General features: G+C 44.3%; 1 protein-coding gene and 1 long non-coding RNA gene across 3 annotated transcripts; one reads left to right on the plus strand and one right to left on the minus strand.

Annotated features, from left to right (window-relative positions):
* Nucleotides 1-840: 840 nt before the first annotated feature.
* On the minus strand, nucleotides 841-24,872 carry TICRR (TOPBP1 interacting checkpoint and replication regulator). Of its 2 annotated transcripts, none has more exons than XM_027829100.3 (22): nucleotides 24,003-24,872; nucleotides 23,038-23,323; nucleotides 21,736-21,974; nucleotides 21,223-21,466; nucleotides 20,767-20,899; nucleotides 19,484-19,626; nucleotides 17,426-17,635; nucleotides 16,327-16,478; nucleotides 15,049-15,149; nucleotides 14,597-14,690; nucleotides 14,364-14,443; nucleotides 13,381-13,626; nucleotides 12,220-12,316; nucleotides 11,927-11,999; nucleotides 10,845-10,991; nucleotides 8,905-8,995; nucleotides 8,262-8,323; nucleotides 7,160-7,315; nucleotides 6,304-6,458; nucleotides 3,623-5,903; nucleotides 1,602-1,712; nucleotides 841-1,246 (listed from the first exon to the last, which is right to left on the minus strand). In XM_027829100.3, the coding sequence occupies exons 1-22, from the start codon at nucleotides 24,660-24,662 to the stop codon at nucleotides 1,128-1,130; spliced, it is 5,880 nt and encodes a 1,959-aa protein (XP_027684901.2). In that variant the 5' UTR covers nucleotides 24,663-24,872; the 3' UTR covers nucleotides 841-1,127. The 2 variants fall into 2 exon arrangements, with proteins under 2 accessions (XP_027684901.2, XP_027684902.2); XM_027829101.3 differs by having other exon boundaries at nucleotides 20,767-20,896; nucleotides 24,003-24,816.
* On the plus strand, nucleotides 7,310-17,590 carry LOC119567160. Its single transcript, XR_005226983.1, has 8 exons — nucleotides 7,310-9,042; nucleotides 10,363-10,418; nucleotides 10,807-11,037; nucleotides 12,649-13,656; nucleotides 14,298-14,703; nucleotides 15,074-15,186; nucleotides 16,357-16,485; nucleotides 17,463-17,590. It is a non-coding gene; the product is annotated as an uncharacterized LOC119567160 (long non-coding RNA).
* Nucleotides 24,873-25,063: the final 191 nt, after the last annotated feature.

A 25,063-nucleotide genomic window follows, 5' to 3' on the forward strand; every position in this document is an offset into this window, starting at 1 on the left:
AACTCACTTGCTTTTTCTCCTTCTGTACGGAATAGCCTCCAGCAGAGGAGAATCCATTGCATTCTGCCTCAGGTGTAATTGCTACAAAAGCCCTACTTATACATCTTCCCGAGGGAGGGAGGTGCAGGCATGGGACTGGCATTTGTTAAGTGCCATCTGATCTTCCTTACCCAGGGGAAACTGAAATGAGAATCTGTGAGGCTGAAGCTTGGAAGGAGCCTGTCATGCTATGGAAGTGCACTTCATCTCCTGCCCCCAACCAGTGAGATTTTACAGGAGAGAGAAGTTACACACAACAAGTACAATCCACATAGCACTTAGCCACCTTGCTTTTCAGTGAGGGGAGATATATACACACCCTGTCATTTAGTAGAAAGAGAAGCAGCTGGGTCTGAACTGTAATCTCAAGTGTTCCCTTGCAGTATCCCACTCAGAGAATACAGCTGTTGCACGGTTAAGGCCAGCCCACCCATCGTAAATTTGGGAGAGGGGAGAAGAGAAAGCTCTCAGCCTTGTATTAGACTAGATTCACAGAGAGGAAGTACATGTTATTTAAGAGCAATACACAGTATATTCCCCCCACTGCTCAGGCTTAGAGGACTTCATGAGATCATCCAACAGCCCTTCAAACTCCCAGAACCAGATCCACAATTCCTAACACACAGCACAAAAGTAGCAGTTCAGATTAGTTTATTTTTACAAAAGAACGCTAAAATAGTGACCATTCTCTTCACGTGGTCGAACTGAATCTGTGGCCCACAAACCCCAGCAAGGAAACACCCATAAGACAGAACCAGGATTAGAATAGATGGAGATACATCCCTACTGAGTTAAAAAAACTTTCTAGTGAACCCTAAGGAGCCCTCCCTATTCCCACTGCCACATGACTGCCTCTTTCCCAGCCAAATGGAAGGAGGACCTTGTAGGGCTGATTCAAACACTGATTCCTCATTAAACCCCACAGGTGTGGAGATGAGGATTCCCACACCCTGGCTACAGACAAGTCCCAATAGCAATGAGCCCCCCATGAGTTCAAAAAAGCAAGCTCGCTCTCTTAGGGACAGCAGCATGTACCACATAGTGGGCGAGATCATCATTCAAGTACTCTCTTTCGCTGGCTGCAGAGTTCAGCTGAGTAGCTTCTTCCGTGAATAAGTCCTGCTAAGGGGCCGCCTCCGGGAGCTTGCACTGGAGAACGGAGACACTTCTTGGTCTGTAATGCTTTGAAAGACATCCAGCTCATCTTCTAGAGAGGGCAGAAAGGGTTAGTGAAAATCTACCCTTTCAGGTTTACAGCTCAGCACCTGCCTCAGGAAACCCACTACCAGTAAACTCCATTTCCCTTCGAATCATTTTAGCCCCATGCTACTTCCCCACCCTCCCAAGCAAACGTAGCTCAGTTTTACTTGAGTTCTAAAGCCAAACTCCTTGGCAACAGGAGCCCGCTGGGCACAGACACAGCAAATCCTCCAGCTTTTCCCCACACCCCCCTTTCCTAGGTACAGAGCCTGTGCTCTTTCCACCTCACTTAACTGCAGGCAGATCACAGGTCTAGTATCTGTTTGAGTGCAAGGCTTTATGAAATGACAGGTAAAGGTTACCCTTGGCACACTTCTTCCGAGATGGTGTTTGTCCCTGGTAGAGCAGCGGGGACTGGGTCAGTGCTCGAAGACCACTAGCGGAGAGTGAGCCCTTCACTGGTGGAGTTGAACCTGGAAAAGCACAATGAGACGTGAAACTGCAGCATTCCCACCAAGGCCTCTGGTTACTGCAGCACACTGGTGTGGCACAATGGAAATTTTCAAGTAAGTCAAGAGCTGGCTTTTACGCTGCCCTATGTCAACAACTGCTGGTTTGAGATGGTCAGGGGAAACTGAGAAGTCTAGGAAGGAATCGGAGACAATTTGGGATATGCGAATGATTTTACTAAAGTGATCAGCAGAGAATATAAGAACCACCATAATGGGTCAGACCAATAGCTCATCTAACCCAGTATCCTGTCCTCTGACAGGCCAGTGCCAGATGCTTCAGAGGGGTTCAACAGAACAGGGCAATTATTGAGTGATCTATCCCCATCATCCAGTCCCAGCTTCTGGTAGTCAGAGATTTAGGGACACCCAGAGCATGTGGTTGTGTCCCAGACCGTCTTGGCTAATGGCCATTGATGGACCTACACTCCATGGACTTATCTATTTTTCTTTTGAACCCAGTTATACTTTTGGCTTTCACAATATCCCTGCCAACAAGTTCCACAGGAGCTCTGTGCATAGTGTGAAAAAGTACTTCCTTGTGTTTGATTTAAAACTGCTGCCTATTTATTTCACTGGGTGACCCCTGGTTCTTATGTGAAGGAGTAAGCAACACTTCCCTTAAGGGCATAACTAAGCTTTTGAGTTAACAGAATACCCAGGAAGAATTGTCAGTTTGTAACTTTTAGTACTTATTGTTTCAGGCTGTCTGCAGACTCAGACCCGGCATCAGTTACTCTAGCATCACAGTTAAGGGGCTCTTTGCAACCATAAGGAATAGAAACAATTCTTAAAAAAACAACATCTTAAGTTGTAGAACAAGGGATGGATTCCAAGGACACGAAACCTATGAGGCCTTGCTTACAATACTGACTATGACTGCCAACCCCCTTAATAAAATTAGTTGTAATTTCCAAGTCTGTTGCTGACTTGGAGTTACTGCTGGCAAGGACATGGGCATATAATTGCAGTTGCCATGTCTGCATCTGAAAATAAGAAACTGCAAGTGCTAAGGGCCAGTTGTCGACATGGCCATCTGCACACAGTTGTGGTGCTTGCATGTACAATACGTACGTTCTTGCATGCGCCTACTTCAGAGAAAAATCAACCTCTTAAAATGAGTTTAAAGCGTGAAATGCATAACGCTGAAAAAGGGTGAGTGGAAATAAAGCTATTGGTACCAGAGAAGGCAAGCCTAGGGGTGAGAAGCATAGAATCATACTCCATATCCCATGAACCCATGCAGCATTCTTCCAGGTGTCTAATATATTGCTCAATTTAAAGTGTCCAAGGCCTGAGGCTATTACACCCCAGCCTAATACATATGTCAGGGAGATTCTCCAATCATATGCAGCTTACATTCCTCCCATTCCATTACTCCTAGTTTCACCACATTGCTACCACCCCAAATTACAACTCTCCTATCATGGGTTTTAATACCCTTTCACTATGTTAAGAAAAGGGACAGGGATGTGACTCCACAATCATTTTAGCCCTTAATCCCTCCCTGTAAGAGCCTCCAGCTGCCAGTCAGTTTATCCTTTTCTCTGATCTCTCTCCAATTTGTCAATATTCTGTTAATAAAAGTTTCTCACAACAGAGGCAAATATTCTGATGCTGCAGAGCTACCTACCCAGTCCATGACATGACTGCATATACACCCCAATCAACACTGGTCTTTTTAGCTGCAATATGGCATTAGGACTCATGTAATTTGCTATCCATTCACACCCTTCCATCTCATTCCAATGGATCTGCCTTTCAATTTCTTCTGATGTATTAGCTGCATGTTCCCAGCTGCATCTCACTTTGTTTCCAAATTCCCAAATTAGCATCTCTGCATTTCAGTAGGGTGACACTTGACACTGGATTACCTGAAACACTGAAGACATCGTCATCCCCTATGGAACTTTGTGGCCCAGGAGTTCTGTTTGAAGACACGGTGGTTCTACCAGGAGGCATTGTGGATATCCTCCTTTTGCTTGTGCTGCTCTCATCTGTGGAAGAGCTGACCAGATCCAGGTAGTTTCTAGTTGTGCAAGACCTCTTAGCCTCTCCTTTGGTTTCCTCCTCTGGAGACAGGAGATCAAAGGCCCGCTTCCTGGATTTCAGGCCAAAAGTCCCTGTGGAAGCACCCTCATCAGCTCGGGGCTCAGTGTCGCTGGAAGGTGACTGGTCCTGAAGCCTGTAAACCCCTTCCAGTTCAAAGTCAGCCAGCCGCAGAGCTTTGCTGCCGATGCACTGGTCAGAAATTGTTCCTCCCTCTTCACTTGCTGACACATTCCCTGTACATTCTGCATGCTTCTCACATCGACCGCAGCCACCATTGGCATTGCTGTTTGCTGCTTTTTTCCTCCGTGGCCAGTCCTTGATGGCATCGGGGGTAGTCTTCCCTTTGTGCTTTGGAGATGGTGTCCAGGGAACTCCAGCATCCACATGAGATGGGGAGGTGGTGTTAGAGGCACAGCTAGTTGGGGTGTATGACTGGCAAATGTAGGTCTGCCCTCCACCCTTCCCAGGCGTACTGTGGGAAGAGTGACAGCAGGACGGTGAAACACAGGCAGCTGCTAGTTTTCCTGGGTGTCTAGCACACCAGGCCACAGCAAGTTCACTAAAGGGACTTTCCTCTCCACTGGGTTTGCTGGTCTTCAGCTGTGACTGTACTTCCATGGCTGAGCCAGAACCAACCCTCTTAATGCGAAGCTTAGGCAGGCCAGAAGCTTGCATCTCAAGTTCAACCTCATAAGTTGGTGGACTAGCAGAGGCCAACTTATAATGACTTTTAGGAGTAGAAAACTTTGCTGGAAGTTCAGGATTCCCTAGCCGTGCTGCAGCCTCCCGCTGCATTCTGTCTGGCGTGCAGCGCAATGAGTAGGCAGGAGAGGCAGACTTTGAGGTAGCAGGCAAAGCATTCAGAATGTCAGATCTGGAGGGTTTCTTAACAGTAAACGTCTTTGACTCTTTAGGCTCTTCTGATGGCAAAACTCTAGCTTCTGAGGCATCACTCTTTCTGCTGTCTAAAGAAGAGGAATCTAAGTGCTCACACTCACTCACAACATCTGAGATCTGCACATGTCCTTCAGGAGACAGTTGCTTTTCCAAACTCTGATCCTTTCTTGGGGAGGAGCCCTGAGCATCTATACCCACTAGTTCACTTCTCTCTAACATGTGGACACTTTCAGAAGCCTTGGGCTCATGAATCAGAGAGCTTTGTGCAGGAAGCCTAGCATTACCATTACTATGATGTTTCTGCTTATTTCTAGCAGACTTTGAGAGCGAAAGAGCAGGATTTTCTTCTCCACATTTGGTGTGCCCAGGTGCACAGATAGGAGACCCTAGGGCTTTCCTTGGGGATGTGCCTGCGATGTTTTGAGATTTCAAAGGAGGTTTTTTAGGTGTATTAAACTCCCAGTCAAGGTATCTTGTTTTACTGTGAGGAGGAGAATCTATGGACAGAGTCTTTATGGAAGATTCAAAAGGAGAATTAAATGAAGACTGTGTTTTCAAAGTGGCTTGGGCTTCTGGAGATAAAGCAGCAGCCACTCCACCCACTGGACTCAAAGATTTTGGAGCTGCACATCTAACCTTCCTGGGAGTTGCTTCCATTGGCTGAGACACTGACTCTAAATGGAAATTTGGCTGTGGATTTCTCTGAATCTCCACGTGGAGAGTCTGCATCTGAATAGAAGCTGGAGATGCTGTTTTCTGGAAGGATCTCAAGGAGCGTCTTTGAGTCTGTTGATCTGTGATAAATTTTTCATTGGTAGTACAAAGCAATTGTGCTGCTGTATATGAAGCAGTTGCTGGACTGGAATCTTTTAGAGGTGCACTAAACACATCATCAAGCACTTCATTCCCAGCCTGCTCTTCTGGAGTCAGTAACCCAACCTCCTTGTAAGGGGAGGATAATCTCACTGGAGAAGAATCTTTCCGAGGAGTTACTTGTGCTAAATAAGCCTTCTTCCTTTCATTAGGATCAGGTGGTGGCTTCTCCTGTCTGGAAGGAGAGAAGTACCTTCCCAAACATTTAGCTGCAGTCTGCTTAGCAGCTGGACTTTTGCCAGGAGTCGTCTTCAACATTTTTGGAGTTCTGTGTGGAGTACGAGGGGATTTCCTTGGCATTCTACTGGCTGAGCTCAGGGGCTTCTGGGGAGTCTAAGGAAAGAGTAAGAACAGAACATACTTAATACTACTGTGTAGTGGCATCTTAAAACCCATTTCTGGTGATAAAAACCACAGAAGCTGTTTGACTAGAGCCGCACAATTTAAGTCACACACAAACAGAAGGAGCTATTTAAAGACGCACAAGTCTAAGTACGTATATGCAATGTAGTTGTAGCCATGTTGGTCCCACGATATTAGAGAGACAAGATGGGTGAGGCACTCTCTTTTATTGGACCAACTTCTGTTGGTGAGTGAGACAAACTTTCAAGCCACACTGTGTCTTGTCTCTCTCACCAGAGAGAAGCTAGCCCAGTAAAAGATATTTCCTCACCCACCTTGTCTCTCTAAGTACATATAAGCAGAGGGGGAGAGAGTGGGAAGGTGTTTTTACCTGATAGGCAATTGGTTCCTCCAAGTCTGAGCTGTGTCTTGTTCTCCTTGTTCCAAGTGAATCCTTCAATTTAGGGCTATTCCCCTCAAGAACTGCTCCAAAGAGAAGCCTCTTGGGAGACGGGATGGTTGGGTTATCAGGATACTGTGGAATGCCTTCAAAAAGCATAGTGCAGTTAGATTGGCACCAAGCATTGACATGTGATTGGGCACAGTTGTTCCTGGCACTCAGATGGTCAGAGACAATTAAAGGGCTACAGTATTGGCACCACTTGCTCTTTGCTGGCTACCCGAAGTTTCACATCCTGAGCTAATCATTACTGTTTTCTGTACTAACACTAAACAGCTGTTACTAATCGCTGAACACACACGTGTGGAAAAAGTCCTCAAGGACAAAGCTGTTAGGATGAATAGCACGACTAAGTCCTGAACTGCTCAGTAGAATCAGTTTATAATCCTTCTGAAGAGTCCATCAAGCACTGCATTATGCTCCCCCAGAGAAGACCTGGGTCTGGCAGCAGCTTTAGGACTCCTGCTGCTGACAAGGTTATGTTACGTTTAATGGGTAAGGCAGTTTCTTGGTTTGGGTCAGATTGTTTCTTGGCTGGCTGAGTAATAAAGACCTTCCTTTTCTCATACGAGAATGGAACTACAGTGGTTCCTAACACAGAGATTCCAAATACAAAAATGCTATATTCTGCTGGCTATAATGGATGCCATCTGGCAGTTCTCACCGCAACAGATGCCTCAGATCCTTAAGAGTTCTGTCTGTAGTGCCAACCAGAAAATGCTTCTGCACCAGAATCTGGCAGCTAGACTACCTACGGCAGTTAATGCCAGGTAAGTAACCCCAGTACCTGTTATGTCCTGCTTAACACAGGTCACTTCTCGCTGTACCAAGTGTACTCGTTGCATATTCCGTGAGCTGGGCTGTGCGGTGGAGTAGAAAGAGCCCGAGTGTGTCCTATTCAGCGACAGCTGTTTGATGCGCGGACTTCTTCTTAAACCCACTTCTGGAAGTCAAGAGTAATACTATCAGGGCTTTCTCTCTCAAAACACACACCACTTCCAAAAGGAAGCTATAGCTGGCAGACAAGTGCCTCTGGAAGGGATCTCTCTGCAGCTATCCAACGATCATTTGTTCACTAACCCTGTCTCAGGCAGGGAAGGGGCTAGTTTGTGGAACATTCAGCAAAATCAGAAGATGAAAAGCGTTAAAAGGAAACCCAACTCCCCAGCTTCAGTGTGGAGTTCTAATACTACAACATATGCTTCCTTCCAGTCCAAATATCTTCATTGCAAAGACCCCCCGCATCTAAACAGGTGCCTCATGGCTACATCTCCTCCCATTCATAATCATTCAACATTCTGTGGCATCTACAACAGTTGTTTATTTAGAAAGGAATATTAGGAAAATGTGTTTTTGGCTTCTTTGGATAATAAGAGTTTTGTCTTTTGACTAGTTAATCCCATTGTTGGTTTTTGCTCTTCATTTCGTCTCACCCCAAACCCACCTTGCTGTTCTATTCCTTAGCTGGGGGCAAGACTGAGCAGCTGGCACCACATGGTCTCCTAACTCTCTGCAGAGCCTCAGACACTATGCTGTAGTATATTAGAGGAAAGAAACGAGGGCGTCCCAGCACAAAGCTAGGAGGTAATGTCTTTTAAATGCGGCTTCAGCGGTCCAACAGTCCCACAGCATTCCTGGCAAAAGTTGAGATGTTCATAGCTGTGATATGGCCAGTTTGGGGAATTATGTTCTGCCTCCCTAAAGTTCTCATTCTTTCTTAAAAGCTCTGTATAGTTCACTGTTGCCTTCCACTCCAGGGGTGGAATGTTCTCTATATATTGTAGTTTAGGGTCCTTGGGGATCATCCAGACTGAAGGGTGCTATCTTAGTATGAACTGCAGCAAGGTAAAAAAAGGAAAGTGATCAGTCTGTATTAAATTAATACCTACCACTCATGGCTTTCTCTGGCGATTCTTCCACAATACTGATGTCAGAGCCAGGATTAGAACACCTTGGAGAAACAATGAAAACGTTTCAGACTCCCCATAACACCATGCCTAGTTTGTGAGTAAACTAAACATTTGTTCTTCAGAGCTGCAGAGAGCACCATTTGCTAACAAAGGCCACATCAACAAGTTGTAAGGTAGTCTCAACGTGTGATTAGTAGGCATTGCCTCCCATCAAGAGATCAATCTGGCCACAGGATGTCTTTCCAGCTGTGGCACAAACAAGAAACAGACAGGAGAACAGGCCCAACTTCAGCTGAGATTTCCCCTGGTTCTCATTAGTAACTCACTGTATAAAACACACCACCAAACCAGTCTTTGTAGGGGAACCCTAAGAAGTGGCACCCAACTTTGCCTAAGGGGCACAATGGCAACTTGATGCAAGCATGAGAGATGCACTTAATATGCATGATGAAGCAGGTGGTAGTTGTCCTCACTTAAATGCTGGGACCTGTAGTCTCCACAAATTGTCTTGCTGTATCCACACTGCTAAATTCCATAGTACTTGTTTGGTCTGAAGTCCACATCTTGGCCACCCAGCACTTGGTTAAAAACATTTCAGAACTACCCAATATCATTCACTCACCGGCCTTTGATCTGTTTATGAAGCAGCCTCCTGGAGATCTGTTTGTGCAGCGGCGTCTCTGAGACTCTCTTGGTCAGTAGCTTGCGATGATCTGAAAGTGACGAAACCACAATCAGACATTTAAAACAAGCCTGAGAGGTGAGTTGGATAGGATTGAGGGAGTGTGAAGATTTTAGAGCCTTATAGATCACATCTACATATTATTTAGTCTCTATTCAGGGCAGGTGGGCAATTGTACACTTCAGTTTGAACCATCAAAACAACAGCCACGCTGCTCTCATGGCACACCTCACACACAATATAAATTTTACAGTTAAAGGTGAGTTTTATACATAAAATCTTGAAATTAGTCCATTCACATAACTTATGTTACATCCCTTTGTTCCCTCGTTTATTAGACCTAATTTAAGTCCTTATCTTGCAAGTAGCCCAAATAACTAAACCTCTACCCCGATATAACGCGGTCTTTGGGAGCCAAAAAAATCTTACTGTGTTATAGGTGAAACCGCGTTATATCGAACTTGCTTTGGCCTCGAGCATTTCCATTATTAATAGCCACTTCCCGCCCCCAGACTGACCCCCAGAACCCCTGACCCATCCAACACCCCCCCGCTCCTTGTCCCCTGACTACCCCTCCAGAGACCCCCTGCCCCTAACCATCCCTCCCAAGACCCCATCCCTTATCTAAGCCTCCCTGCTCCTTGTCCCCTGACTGCTGCCTCCAAAGACCCCCCCCGTCCCTAATCACCCCCAGAACCCCGCTCCCTACCCAACCCCCCTGCTTCCTGTCCCCTGACTGCCCCGACCCCTATCCACACCCCCGCCTCTTGACAGGCCCCCTGGGACTCCCACGCCCCCGTTCCCCGTCCCCTGTCCGCCCTGCCCCCAGAACCTCCGAACCATCCAACCCCCCATGCTCCCTATCCCCTGACCGTCCCCTAAGACCCTCTGCCCCTTATCCAAGCCCTCAGCCCCGGCCTGGGACCCTTAACATGCTGCTCAGAGAAGCGTGTCGGAGCCAGACACGCTGATCTGCCGGAGCGCGCAGCCCCGCACCCCAGAGCGCTGCTTTACCACGTTATATCTGAATTTGTGTTATATCGGGTCGCCTTATATCGGGGTAGAGGTGTACTTAAGTTGTTAGTTGTTTGGGGCAGGAACCTTGTCTTCCCATAGATCTGTAATGCACTGAGTACACCTACAGTGCTAAAGAAATAATAGGTAGCATTAAATGTAAAAGGAAGGGATCTCAAGTTAAGCAGGTTTGTGCTTAACTTTCGTTGTATAATTATGGGACTTAATAGTATAGAAATACAGACACATGGGACTTCAGGGGATAGCCCTGATATCTATTGAATTGAGTTTAGTGACAGATAAATGCACAGTACCCTCACAGACATCCACATTTTAATGGTCTGTATAAGGATTCAACCATCTCTCATTTTTCTTGTACCACAGCAGCCAGACACATGAAAAAAAGATTAAAAGATCCAAGCTGCCTTCCGGACAGGAAGGTGAGTTATTTGCACAGACTCCATTCCTTTTATAGAGGCGTGAAGTCAATGAAAGTTGAATGTGATGTCTGAGTGTTAAGGTACGCTAAACGATCTCTTACATGGATGTTTTCTTTAAGGGTTTGTGTGGGTAGGTTTTCACTTCAAGCAATCTTAACTGATTAACAGTTGCTTTCTTTGTGAGAAAATATTTAATTTACAGATGAAAACAGGTTTGGATTTAAATATTACCCTGCACCGTTTGCAACCCAATCACTGCAGCATTGAGCTAAAAATACCATCTCCATAATAGGAAGCAAATTCACTTTACAGGTAACAAGAGATGCCAGAAATTCTTGTTTTGTTTTGTTATGGAAGCGGGGGAAGTAAATGCAAGTTTCTCTTGCAGATCCCAGACATAAGCAATTGCGTAAGCTCATATCCCACCTCTACCATCCTCATCAGAGCAGCGGCGTTTGTGTCTCAGACCTTCCACAGCTGATACTGACTGGCTTCGAGGCATCTTCTTCAGGGATCTTTTTGATGGAGAAAGCATCTCTTCATTGAAGAGGTTCCGTCGCACTTTTGTCACCTCTGAAAGCACCAGAAATGGCAAAAACTGAGTAGATATACCACAAAGGTAATTCTCTCATGGGGCACTGGAGGTAGGAAGAATGTAAATAGACCCGACACTTATGAAAGCAAACAACTTTTCAAAAGGTGTGAAAAAGCCAAATAACTGAAGAGGTAGTTTGTACTGGTGAAAACAGTCACTATCCATGCCCTTCCCCAAACCCACCCTGGAGTTCTCTTATGAGGGTTCCTTTTTATTTACACTTGTCAGCTATTTAGGGTTCCCTTGACAGTAACCTACAGAAAGAGGCTAAGAAGGAGAAAGAAGGTAGGTCGAGTTCAAAGCACCAAAAGGATCACGATTAGGGCCATGGGAAATATCCACGACAGAGAATCTGAGCTGCAGCACCGGTGGTCGTGGGGTTTGTTACCTAACATTTTATAGAACACTTGAATTTTGAAACTGACATTAACAAGTTTCTAGTTGCAAAGATATCCTGAACATGACACTTATGAGAGCTTTGAGAAGAATGGAGTATGAACTGCCCCTTCAGCTCAATGGGGTGGTGACTGAAGCCCAATGGTTGTTATATCAAATATCTTTGTGGTCCTCTGAGCATGAATCAGAGGCAAAAGGACAGAAGATCTAAGGAAATTGGCAGATCAAGGGAGACATGGAAGACTGACATTTTGTATATTTTTGAGACTACACTGATTGAAATTAGTCATTTTTTATAAAATTATTCAGTAACTTACGCAACAGCCTATCAGCGTGTTAAGTGAATTAACTCACGAACGCCAATAGTTTTCCCCAAAGTTTCCACAGATCGTGGGAACATTTCCTGCAGATTTCCTGTCTCTTTATTTGTGGAACACTCCTGGCTCACTACAATGTACAATGAAATCAGCCGTGTGTGGAACCACTCAGCTTTCTATGGAGAAGCTAGTTGTCATACCTTGCACTGCCTCCTTCTGCAGGGGAAGCAGCTGTTGGGCTTTTTCCGTGGCAAAGTAAGAGAGAGAGTTTTCCTGAAATGAAGATGTAATAAGTGTTAAACTGCTAGTTTATACTTAAAATCATAAGTGTGAAACATTTAGACAAGTATTTCAGTTTTCAAATTCTGCCTCACAATGATTTGGACCTTTGTGCAGCTGATACAGGGCACTCAATAAGCAAAGAACACAATGCACCCACATGTGGTATTACAATGCTGCAGATACCCCACCCAATCCCCTAGGAAAGCTTTACCTTTCTGATGGGATTCTTGGGTAGTTGGGGAATTTCAATCTGGCGTAAATTCTGCGATGTTTCTGTCATGCTCCTGTGTCTGGCTAATGCATTATTCCTTTAGAAAGGGTACAAGAAACGAAGATAGAATAAAGACAGACAAATGTAAGTACCAGCTCTACTGATATCAGTTCTTATATGGAACATAACTTGAGTTTGTTTCTAGTGAGGCAAGCAGGTCATATTACAGACTTCATCTGTATTAGGATTGCAAGCTCGTTGGGACAGGGACCTCATCTATACTGCAAGGAGCCTTTGGGTGTTTTGATAAAACAGCTCCAACTATAATCCAAAAACAAGGCTGAAACTCAGTCCTTAATTCATTCAAAACCATATCACCTAGGCTCAGCCACTACAATGAGTAATTCAGTCTCATCTTTAACTTCGCAGGTTCCCGAAGAAATATATTGCACAGTGTGACTCCTCCACAGAATGGACTTGGTATCTGTACAGATCAGTGACACTATTAAGACTGCAGGATACCCCAGAGCATGCAAAACTTTCAGCACACATGGAATTAGATTGCAAATTCCTTGTTTGTGTGGATTTCATTTAACTCCATTGTAGTCTAAGAAATCTGGTGGAGTTTGATTTGATTTCTTTTAGAAAATAAACAAACACTCCAGCCTGGGGTATGGAACCCCTCCCAGAAGAGAAATTGGGCAACAGATCACAAAGGCAGGATTCAAATTCATTTACCTGGCTAATCAATTTACACAATAGGCCACAATGTTCCCATGGAGCGTGATTAAGTTGTTTAAAACTAGCATTAGTCATTAATCCAGATATAAAGAAAGTAGTTTGACAAATTTTTAACTAAAATGTCTTCTGGGTTTAATTTATATCAAAGGCCCAAGCCACAATTCTCTCTTACAAGCCCATCATGGCACAGTTCCATTTCCATGGACAAAACAACCATATTCCCAGAAGCATGGCATAGCTTTTAATGTAATTTAACGGATTTAGGGCCTGAATAGCATGAACTAATTCATTAGATACTTACCAAGATCAGCCCTGGTTAGTTATCCAGCAACTGAGCTCACCATGATGAGGACTATAGATTAGATAGCTACTCAGTCACAGGGTTGTGAACAAAATAAAACCCTCCCCCTTAGGAAATACCTCCTCCTCTTTTTGGCAGATCTGGTGCGCAGCTCCTCCAGTTGATCAGTCTCAGTGCTTAGGGAAGCTGTGCTGTGAGCTGGGACCGATGTCACAGATGGAGGAAGAGTTGGAGATCTACTATCCAGAGTCATCGAGTCATCACTGAAGAAGTCTGCAGGCAGAACAGATGCCAACTTCGGAGGAATCTGCGTACCCAGACTGTAGTAAAGACCACCAAGGGTCTTCGGTATGGAGTCCATATATCTAGAAGGTACCACCGGATAAACAACATAGGTAAGCTTGGCAGAATTCAAATTTTTATTTTTACTTTTGACACATATCAATGTTTGTTTTTAAGCTCTTTATTTTTATCTATTTAAATTTTCACAATGGGGGAACTTATGGGATGATCAGACAATTATTTAATCACCAATACTGAGATTCAAAAAGTTAAAGCTTTATAACTGCTGAACTGCAGCTTGTCAAAATAGCCTTAAACCAAATTTTAATAAGTTCTCAAGCAGCCCTTTTATTGCTTTGTCTATCTGTAAATTTCAGTTAGCATTGGTATAAATATTTCTCATCAATTTGTGTGTGTATGGTCAAATCGACAATTACTGGGGGGAAAAAAAAATAATCTAACCCTTCCAAGCCTGAATACATGTCAAACACACAATAGGTAGCAAGAGCCACAAAATCCACCCCGTGATATTTCACTTCTAACTTTTGTACCTATGCTTTTACCATGACTTAAAATTCTACTTGTCCTAAGCAAGTAACCGTTTTTGATGGGCAAGTAAAATATCATGTGTCTTTTCTTTAACAATAAGGATAAAGTATGGCAAGTGGATTGTATCTGAGATAGTACATTTTCATGACAGTTTTACAAAGCTACCTGAAATCAATGCTCAAAGTTTGCTATTTACCTATGACAGGTACCTAACCAAGCCTATATTCCAGTGATAACATTTAATATTTAACCACCACCATAAAGCACTTACGATACTAAGACTTCCTCAAGAAACTTTGTAAGGTACCCTGGGTCTTCAGTGAGACACAAAATGCGCAGCATCTCGGTCATCTGTAAGAGAAGATTAGATGGGGAGAAATGTCACAGATCAACCACTCCAAGACCGAGCCTTATGGTGTGAGCAAAGAAAATTGGGCTGGGAAAGCTACGTGTTCCAGGTCAACATTTCCAATCCCATCTAGAAGCCCAGCCCTATTTACTTGCCTCCTCCACCAGTTGCTCCATTTCATCTGTTCTGCTCTGTAGCGAGGGACACTGCAGACACATCTCAAGGCGCAGAAATACCTGAAGCTGACACCTACACAGAAACAGTAAGTAATTTATTGCCATTCTTTCTAGTCAAACAGTCGCATTCATGTTACTGCTCACCGACTAGAGCTTTCAAAGATTTGGGGGGGAGGGGGGATTATTAATATAAAATTCATTTGGTTAGTTTTCTTTCCTTGAAAGGAGTGACATGCTCTCTTAAACACTGTATCTCGCTGTAGTAAAGCTTTCACTGCAGTGGATATTCACTCACTTTGATACAGAAATTATCCCAGAAGATTTGCCCATAGAAATATATCTCTAGTTGTACTGCAAAGTGACCTCTAAAATAGCTAATCAAAACTGCAGTGGTTTTTAAGTTGCAGTAAATAGAATATTGTGCATCATACTCTCTGACTTTGGTTTCCTTGTTAGGATTGACATCATACTGTTGTCGGAGAGTTTTGCTGGTCTTCAGGAGATGACTTCGGACTCTGTCCAGCCAGGCCACCTGCAAATACACAGAAACATAGCACAGGGGCTCCAAGGTACTTTTTTCCTCATCATGCAGCAAGTTCTCATTCTAACTTGTTCAGTACTATGGAAAACAACTCAATAAAAAAATCCAGGTTTTGAAGCTAGTAAAAATAGTACAAGAATGTACAATAAGGAGTAATGGGATGAAAATAAGCAGGGAAAATTTAGACCATCAGTTAGATCAGTGGTTCTCAACCGATTTACCATTGTGGGCCGCATATGCGGCTCGCTGTGCGATGTGGGCCTCAGCCACTACCTGTATAGCCCTGAGGAAGTCACATGGGTCACAGCTATGTGCTGATTGGGCCGTGGGTTGAGAATAGTAGACCGTAGAATAATTTCCCAACAGAAGTGGCAGACATTTTAATGGGAAGGGATTTAAAAAAAAACCACCCCACAATCCTGCCCTGGCCTCTGGCAGAGGAAGAACTAAATGTGACATAATAGGCCTTTTCCATCTCTGTCTATGAATAATCTGGTGTGTCTGAAAGGAAACCAATTCAGTGTTATTGCAGTTCATCCATTCGTGTGGTCTTATCTGTACTAAAATGTAGCTAATGTAAGTACTCAGGAGGCAGGAAAGTGTGCAGACATAGATCTGGTTTTGACTGGAGGACCCTCAAAAGAACTTTGGAATTTTGTATCTTCCACACTATTCCTCCCTTCAATTATTTGTGAACCAACCAATTTTTTATTTCTAAATAGCCTTATGAACCCACAACTCTCCAGCTGTTGCTTCAAATATGAACTCAAATACATTTTCTTTTGAATCAGTACCAAATCAGTTTTTAGTTTACAAACAATTTTCCGGAGAACTCCATGGCAGTACATTTCTTATAACGGTCTGATTCTTGTATAAATGAACCAGTTCAGGCAGAAGAGCGAAGGTTTCTGTGTGTGCGCCTGAACTGGCTCATTTATATACACACACGCACGATGAAATAATTCTAAAATTTAGTGAGTTTTTCTTTAATCTCGTACTTCAGCAGTGATCCCGGCACGTAATTTTAACCAAACACCCACATCTCTAGAGTTTAAGAGCCTGGAGACAGTTTTACATAGATCTTTATCCACGTGTGGCATTAACTGGAAAGACCTGCGTCACTGAAAGCACAGCCTCAGCATATGCATTTGTCAACAGATTTGCCTACCTCTCTTTCTTTGGCATCTTTTGGTTTCAGAAAGCTTTTAATGGCTGTGACCATATTCCGTGCACACACAAACGTCAAAAATTCTCCATTAACCACAGCCTCTTGGTAATTTGCAGTTAAATGGGAAAGCATCTCCTCTTCAGTTTTGAAATCTGCAAGGTAAGCAGAGCAAACGAACTATAAGCAAGAAGTAATGAATGGGCAGATACAGCTGTCCTCTCCAATAACCAGACCCATGTAACAGAGTGGGGTTGTAACAGCAGTTCTCTTGCAACATGAAGGCCCAGGCCAACAGAAGATTTACAAAAGTAGTCCCTCAGGAATCCTCAACTCAGACCCAAGGCAGGTGAACCGATAAAGCTCTCAGTCCTTCTCAGACCAAAACAGGCTTCCAGACTACCTCTAATATGCCAGTAACAGACACCAAGCCCTGGGGGCAGCAAGGCCCTGAAAGACCTACTGTCTGGAATGGCAAGCACTACGCGAGCGTCCCCACATGCACACAGGACTATTCCTATACAGGATAGCAGTAAAAAGCTATAGTACCTATAGCTGGCACAGCCTTCACTTCCAAATTATGAAAACAAAAGCCAACACCATCAGATTAAAATGAAATCCTGCCTGGGCTCCTGGGGCTTTAGCTTCAGTGCCACCCAGTCAAATCCTCCTCAAATTCTCAAGAGGGAGGACAGGAATAGATCAACACCAGAGGTAGCTTCACAGGGCCCTTTCCTTGCCTCAGAATAAAGCCTAAGACAAGAAAATCCCCCATATCATGGGGATAACTATTTCCACCTACACCTAGATGCTTGGACATCTTTGTTTCCTCCCATATACAGTCTCACATTGCTTTCAATTATTTTGCAACTAGAGGAGTAACTAACCACATCCTATGCTACAAATTATGCAGTCCACTAGGTCAGTATAAAGGTCTAGAAAGCAAACCTCAGAGGGAAAGAACTTCACCCCCACTGGCATGAAGAGATAGAATCTCAAGAGAGTGCCCCAAACCTGTATCTGCTGCTATGCCACTTTACCTAATTGCTCTGCTCTGCCCCCGTCACAAACACCAGAGCCAATAAACCTGTCTGACATGTACCTATGGAGATTTTCAGCACTCTTCGATTTTCTTCCAGCTTATCATCTGATCTCCGTAACAGCTTCTGGGGTACCTTCTCACCAGCTGCTGGTGGCACTCCATCTGGCTGAAACTTTTGAGCCTTTACATTCAGCCTTGCTACATTCAACATCTGCAGGGAGCGGGACATGGTCTTCATCTTCTGCCTGACTGGAGTCCGGGGGACCCCCCCTGTAGGATCACAAAAGGTTAAATTCTCATTGGGCACAGAGGAGCTGGAATTCAGACGGAGTGATCACAAGACACCATCCGGCAGAACACTGGCACCACAAGACAGGCTAGATGATACATCGTTAAAATAAATTTTTGGTTGTTTAAAATGAAAATTTCAATACAGCAATGTTAGCTTCCCTCGGCACCGTGATGGGGCAAGAAGAATTCAGAATGTGAGGGAAAGACTCAGGCAGGTGGTTCTGCCAGTTTCACTAGGCTCAGCCTCCTTTTTGAAGGGTGGATCTCCAGCTCACCTAGGAAGGAATAGAGACTGCTAACTGTTTTCAACTGTTTATGATCTTGGAACGTATGCAACACATGTACCCAACGTAATCGTAATGTATAGATACACTGCTCTCAAACAGTTATTCCAGGCACCTGGCCTTTGCTCAGTGCTTTCTACAAGAGAAATGGTATTAGAGGGGCAACCCCATGAGTGACTGAAGAGGAGCCAAGGGCAAGTAGCTTCATCTTAGAGTAAGGACGAGAGTACCATGTTACACAAGGGGGGGAGAATGTTAGAGCAAGCTCAGCTTCCTGTTTTCAAGACAACAGTTGTATCCTGGACTAAAAACCAGGCTGGAAACCAAACTGTTTTTAGCTCAGAACATGGTTTTTACCAGCTTAACAAAAGGTTTCCCCAGTCTGTTTCAAAATGGGCTCTCAAATTGAGGGGGGCAAATGGCTTAAAACATTAAAAATTCTTTAAAGGTTCTGTCATTCCTGCCTCCCTCTCCTCAGCCTCTTTTTCCTTAAGCGTCAGGCTCATGTCTTCTGAATGATTTCAATACATTTTTGTTTATCGACAGTGAAGGATGGACAATATAAATCCAGATATATGAGTTATGGTGGGGACAAGTGCCCGGCTGGCTTGTAAACAGGGAAATACATTTTTTTAATTTTAAAAAGCAAACCCCACTTTTCAGTGCTTTCTGGGCATTTTCTCCTAATGTTTAAAGTACATTTTAGAGATGTTCTGCTTCAGTGAAGAGAGAATGATGATTAAGTGGTATATTTGTTGCAGGCAAGCAGCTTGAAAATCCTGAGTACAGAGTCTAATTAGAGCAGAGGGTTTATAATACAGAGTATAGAAATCTGCATATTAACTGAAATGTCACTGAGAAATAGCTATACAGGGATTATATGATTCAGATTCTCCCAGAGTGCAGCTGCTTAACCGGGTAAAAACCCTAGTTCTGCATTAGAGACTAAAGCATCCTTCCCTATGTCAGAAAGAATTCAATTTCTGTAATATGAGGCAGCTTCTTATTTATATAATTCCACCACTATATCCCAGCTAGGTAAATTTTCCCTGAAAATGTAGGGGATTAGCAGCCCAAGACATTCATAAAGTATCCCTGAATTATTATACTGAAATGTCTACTGCTTAAATATTGTGAAAAGAAAGCTGGTTAAAATGTTTTCTTAATTTTTTAAAATTAGAACAAAGTGGAGAAGATGTGATGTCATGTTAGTTGTGGGCAAAAAGATGAGAAGTCCAGAAAGCAATAGGCAACTAAAGTGCAGAGATTTGCATATTGCATGGTTATTGAAAATGGGTTTGTCAATAACTGTACAGCTTTGCTTGGGTCCAGCTGGGGCTCAGGATTCATTTTATGCATAAATAACATTGCCCTTTAATAAACAAGCTACATTGCCACCATCTGAGGCAGTTCAGAACTGTGCCTTTGCTCAGGGAAGGTCAGGTGTTCAAATTTCAGGTTACCAAGAATGTTGCTGCAAAATGCCAAAGACTACAGGATGATGGGAATGCTCAGCACTCACGCAATCCCCGTCTAGACATACGTCTTTTTTTGTGGTCCCTTGGCTCAGCTGTGGCAGATGCTTCACTTGATTTTCTCTGGTAGAACTCAGATAGACAGTGTGTCAGCTCCATTTCAGGCTGGGAGGCCTCTTCCTTCTCAGTAGCAGAAACAGCCTGCAGCAGCCTGTACAAAAGTCAAAGCAATTAAAAATAGATATCAGCAGAAGCAGGGAACGAGAAGAATTCCATACCCCCACTGCAGGTTGCCCACCCACCCTCATCTCAGGAAAGTTCAGCCTGATCCCCTGCACAGTACCTGCTAGAGAACCCCTACTTTCTGCAAACCCCTTGCTCTCAAAACTTTGCCTAGAGTTTGTGTGCTGGCACAGAGAAAAAGGAAAATATTTTCAGTTTATGCTAAGGAGGTGACGCTCAGAAAAAAAATAAGAATTCCTCTTGTATAATAGACATGTCACTGACCAATGCCAAGAACACAGTTTCAATAATCTAATCACATCCTGACCCTCAGTAAGTATGTTTTGCATGTTTCACACAGCAAGCCCATTAGGAGGATTTCACTATAATCAGTCAGCATTCACGGGGCACCAGTAAGCATAAATAGAAACAAAGTTCCTTCTTAATGAGCCAATTGACTTTCACTGTATTGCGCTGGATTGTACTAAATCTTAAGGGATGAAGTCTGCAGTATCTCGGTCTCATTTTGGTGTCCTAGAAATACCCATCATCACAGTATCAAAGGACATAGATCTAGTTCAGGGGTTCTCAAACCTCATTGAGCCGGGACTCCTTTCTGACAACAAAAATTACTACATGACCTCAGGAGGGAGAACCAAAGTCTGAGCCTGACAGAGCCCTCAGGCAGGGGCAGGGCAAAGCCAAAGCGCTTCAGCCCCAGGCAGGATCCTGTAACCTGAGCCCCACTGCCTAGCACTGAAGCCCTCAGGCTTCGGCTTTGGCCTCGGGAAATGGGGCTCAGACTTCAGTTTCAACTCCAGGCCCAGCAAGTCTAAGCCAGCCCTGATGAGCCCATTCAAATGGGTTCGCAACCCACTTTGGGGTCCCAAACCACAGTTTGAGAACCACTGGTATAGTTTTTAGAATGAGGGAGCACTAGTCAGGATTCCAGCCCTGGTTCTTACTCCTCTGTAAAGCAGGTACAGTAACATCTACCTATTTAACAAGCATTGCAAGTATCAGATAATTATGTAGAGTTTAGAGATTAGTTAGAGAAGTGTAAGTGACATTTCCTGGTCTAAAGTAACAATGTCCAAATGATATTCAGGGATAGGTGAAAGAGAATTACTTGAATGACTCCATTAAATCTGAACTTGCTCCACAGATGTTCGATAGAGAGTACCATCCTTCAACTATGGCAGGATTCCAGCCACCTGTGCGGGACAGTTCTTGCTGGACCCACTCTGGGACTGAAGGCTCTTCTGGACAGAAAGGCAAAAGTTAGAATGCAACTAAGGATATTTCAAGTGGCCTCAGCACTCCCAAAGCCCCAAACGCTTCTACTACCTGGCACGTGTCACCGAGCCTTACCAATAAGCATAGTAAAGCAAATGCTCAATCAACAACAACACTTACCACCCAACACAGTAGCCTGGGGTCCAGCAAACTTGGACCCTGGCAGATAGCCAGAGAGAGCAAGTTCCAAAGCCAGAGACGCTCCACTAGGAACACCAATTTTCAATCTCTAAGAATTCAGACCTAGGGACTATCAAAACGAGATTCATTTTGCATTCTACACACTTACCAGAACTAGCTAGATCATCTCTGATTGAAATATCAACTTGACTCAATACACTGCTCACAACTTCTGGGAGATGAAAGGCATAGTCCTTGGAAGAACTCTCAGTCACAGCTCCTTGGAGGAGACATCTCTGAACTTCAGCAGCCTTTTCAGTGCAGAATAGGGTAAGGACTGCAACAGTGTCAGAGAGTGGGGATAAAATTGCAGTGCAGGGGGACCAAACTTCAGATGCAGACACTTCAGCAATCTATATGAAGGGGAAAGACATCTAGGTTATCTAAAAATACTAAATACTAAACAGCCTTCAAACGGCAGAAGAAGCAGCTCACAACTAGGTTAGAGACTGAATTTTTTTAAAAAGTTTCTAAATTTAGAACAAAATATGAGTTTGTGGAGCAGACTATCATAACATTTATCAAACCACTAAGATAGCCCTCATCACTGTAATATGAGTGCCTGCTATTTCTTTGCAGTTTCTAGAGAGGGTAGTAGCTAAGTACAGGAAGGAACATTTACCATGTGTAGTTTTTCAGTAATTAGCCTTCTTACAAGCTGTTGAAACAACATGTCTTGTTCTGATTGTCCTGCCTGGGAGCTTTGCAGTATCCAGCTCTCAGTGAGGAAGTTGTCAGCCTTCACCAAATTCCAGTCTGTCAAGATGCCTTTCAGGAAGATGCTGACTGGACTCTGGAAGTGTCTCTGGTTCATGACTATGGGCTCCAAAATCACTGCACATCTCCACTGCTTCTCTACTCCTATTCAAGGTGAAAAAACAAACAATGGGTGAAGGAACAGAAGACTCAGCAGCAAGTGTAAAAAAAGCTCATGGATTAGGCAGGCAGTGGCTCTGTGGTAAGTATGCTATGGGACCACAGGAAAGATCTGAGCTTTTGTGGTCCTGAGCACAAGGGCTGAGAGCAATGTGGAGACAGCAAACTCAGCTCATGTTGGAGAAAAACAAGCACTGCATATCACTTGGAAAGCTACACCCTGTAAGCTGATCTAATCAGCTTTGAAGGAGGTCTCCCATTCAGCTCTCTTTGGCCAAAGGAAAGCTAAGGGAAAGTGGTGCAGATTAAAGAGAGGAACCCACACAGGAACCCACACACATGCATGTGCACAAGGCTCTGCAATAGAGGTATAGGTACTTCAGAAGGTCTCAAATCAGGCTCCTGTCCATTACTTATCTGTATTCATTCAGAAACAGCACAACAGAGGCCAACAGTTATATTTACGCTGGGCAGAATTCAATCTGTATTTTTTATAATATCAACAGATATTAAATTAAAAATGCTTTAAAATAAACTTTTTATTAATTTAAGTTTTCACAATGAGGAAAATTATGGGGGGTGTCAAACAATAGAAGAAGTCAGACACTAATTATTTAATGGCAGACACAAATTCAAAAAGTTAAAGCTTTATAACCAATACCGTTAATCAACATCACAAATATACACCGTTATTATCCTTAAATCAAACTCTAATAAGTTCTCAAAAAGCATTTTTCATACTTCGTCTATCAGTAAATTTTGATTATTATCGATGGAAATATTGTTTCTTTGGTTTGTGTGTATATGGTGAAACTGACATTCACCCGTAAAAACGTAATCCTTCCAAGCCTAGTTATGTTGGCTCACACATGAGTGGCCCCTTTGGAGTTTGTTCAGGGCACTGTCTTTCTATTTTACTGTCATCATTTGAGATCTCCTTAAATAACTGGAATCCTCTACATAGGCTTTTAGCAAGAGGAAACATCATGGCTCTGGTCTCTAACACAGAATCCATTATTAAGTAAAGTCTGGCCACCCCTTCCATTACCATGCTTGCTGAGGAATAATGCTCCTTCTTGCTGTGGGAATGATGCCTGGAATACAGAAGGCTTAGAGAGCAGACAGTTCAAGGTTGAAGCAAAGGGCAGGATTGTGGTCCATGGCACAAACTGTGGCTTAGAAGAGCTGGACTCCCTACAAAAGAGAGGGGCTGCCTCTGTTCTGTGGTGACTCAAACCCTGAATTAAGGTCTCAGATGGCAAAATGATACCGCCCACCAGACAGATCAGTTCAAAGATTGTCCAGTACCCAGCATGATCTGGAGACTCTAGCACCTGAAATGAAACAAGGAAACAAGTTAGTACTGGCAATAAGATGATCACTATCAGGAAATTTAAATAGTTGTCATTTAGAGAAAATGGTGCAAGAGAATGTCTAAGAAGGTACTGGGGCGAGGGATGGCCTATTTGCCTTTTTTCTTCTTAAATATAGCTTCCTGCATCCTTAATTTTTATGCATAATTATATTTTATAATTATATTCAATACAGCAGGGTTCTTCAAATGCTTTATAATCATTATCTAGCAAATCCTCACAACCACCCTGCAAGGAAGGTATTATCATTCCTATTTAACAAGGTAAGGCCACAGTTTTCAAGCTTGGATGCCTGAATTTAGGCACCCACGTATTTAAGCACCTGCAGGCTGTTTATTAAAGCACCTGCACTCCCACTTAAGTCAATGGATGAGACATCCCACAAATAAGCACCCATCTTCCAGTGTACCTAAATCTGAACAAAGGTAATTGCCATTCCAGTCATGGGCCTCAGCTGAGCAGGGATGCCCATTAGCTATTAAGCAGATAATTCTACTCATTTCATTTGTAATGAAAGTCACCTCACACCAAAAGGTTAGACTATAAAGCCACCTGACATCATCCTGTGCAGTTGGATAACTGGTAGAAGGTGGTACACTATCACTGGTCTTAAATACTCTACTGCATTCTCTCTCATTACCTTGGACCATTCAGCAGTGTCTACCCAATACAGAGTGATTTTCTGGCCTGCAATCATCTCCTGGACTCTCTTGGGTAAGAGTTTCTCTGCCACCTCTTGAGAAGAGGGCAAATCACAGCATGAATGGACATCACTTCCAGACACAAACTGCAGTAGCTCCCTCTGAGAATGAGGGCAGGGAGAGAAAAGAAAGATGGCATTCACAAAGCCCTCAGAGGGCATATGGCTCTCAAGTGGCTCATCCGGGGCCACAATCAACCTGCTCTTCTGGCTCCTCAAGAATGGCTTGGCTGGTGAGGTGATCTCAGGTCGATCCCACTGGTAATCCAGTAGTGTTTCCTTCAGCACATTCTGGGTGAGGGTGGCTCTTGGCACTGGGCCAGGTAAGTGAGATTTGTGGCTCTGCACCCCAAACCTGGACTCCAGTTCTTCCTCAAAGTCTTCCCAGCTGCGGGGCCCAAGCTCACAGAAATCACCCACGCGGGCGGCTCTGCCTCGGGCGCCCAACGAGTCAAAGAACTTGAAACCCCATCGGACCTTGGCCAGGCCAAACCTGCAGCCCAAGTAGTTCAGAATCCTCAGGCAGCCCAGCTGGAGCTGGTTCTTCTGCAGGGAGCTGGCCACATCCAGTAGAAAAACCACATTGTGGGAGCAGGTCATGTTGCCAATGAAGGAGTTGTCCAATCACAAAGCACCTCAGGGGGCAACCCCCCTACCCGGCACACACCCTGCTTCTCCCTCCAACGCACGCACCCTGATGCCCCCTCCAAGTTAGCCCCTCACATGCACAGAGACTGCCCACCCCTAGCTAACCCCCCTGCACACAGGCTGTTGCCCCCCAGCTGCTTCCTTGCCTCCAACTAGTCCCCCCCACGCACACACCCTGCTGCTCCCCCCAGCTAGTCCCCCCCCACACGCACACCCTGCTGCCCCCCCAGCTAGTCCCCCCCCACGCGCACACCCTGCTGCCCCCCCAGCTAGTCCCCCCCCACGCGCACACCCTGCTGCCCCCCCAGCTAGTCCCCCCCCACGCGCACACCCTGCTGCCCCCCCAGCTAGTC

The sequence above is a fragment of the Chelonia mydas genome, chromosome 10 (assembly GCF_015237465.2).
Source record: "Chelonia mydas isolate rCheMyd1 chromosome 10, rCheMyd1.pri.v2, whole genome shotgun sequence".
Lineage (NCBI taxonomy): Eukaryota > Metazoa > Chordata > Testudines > Cheloniidae > Chelonia > Chelonia mydas.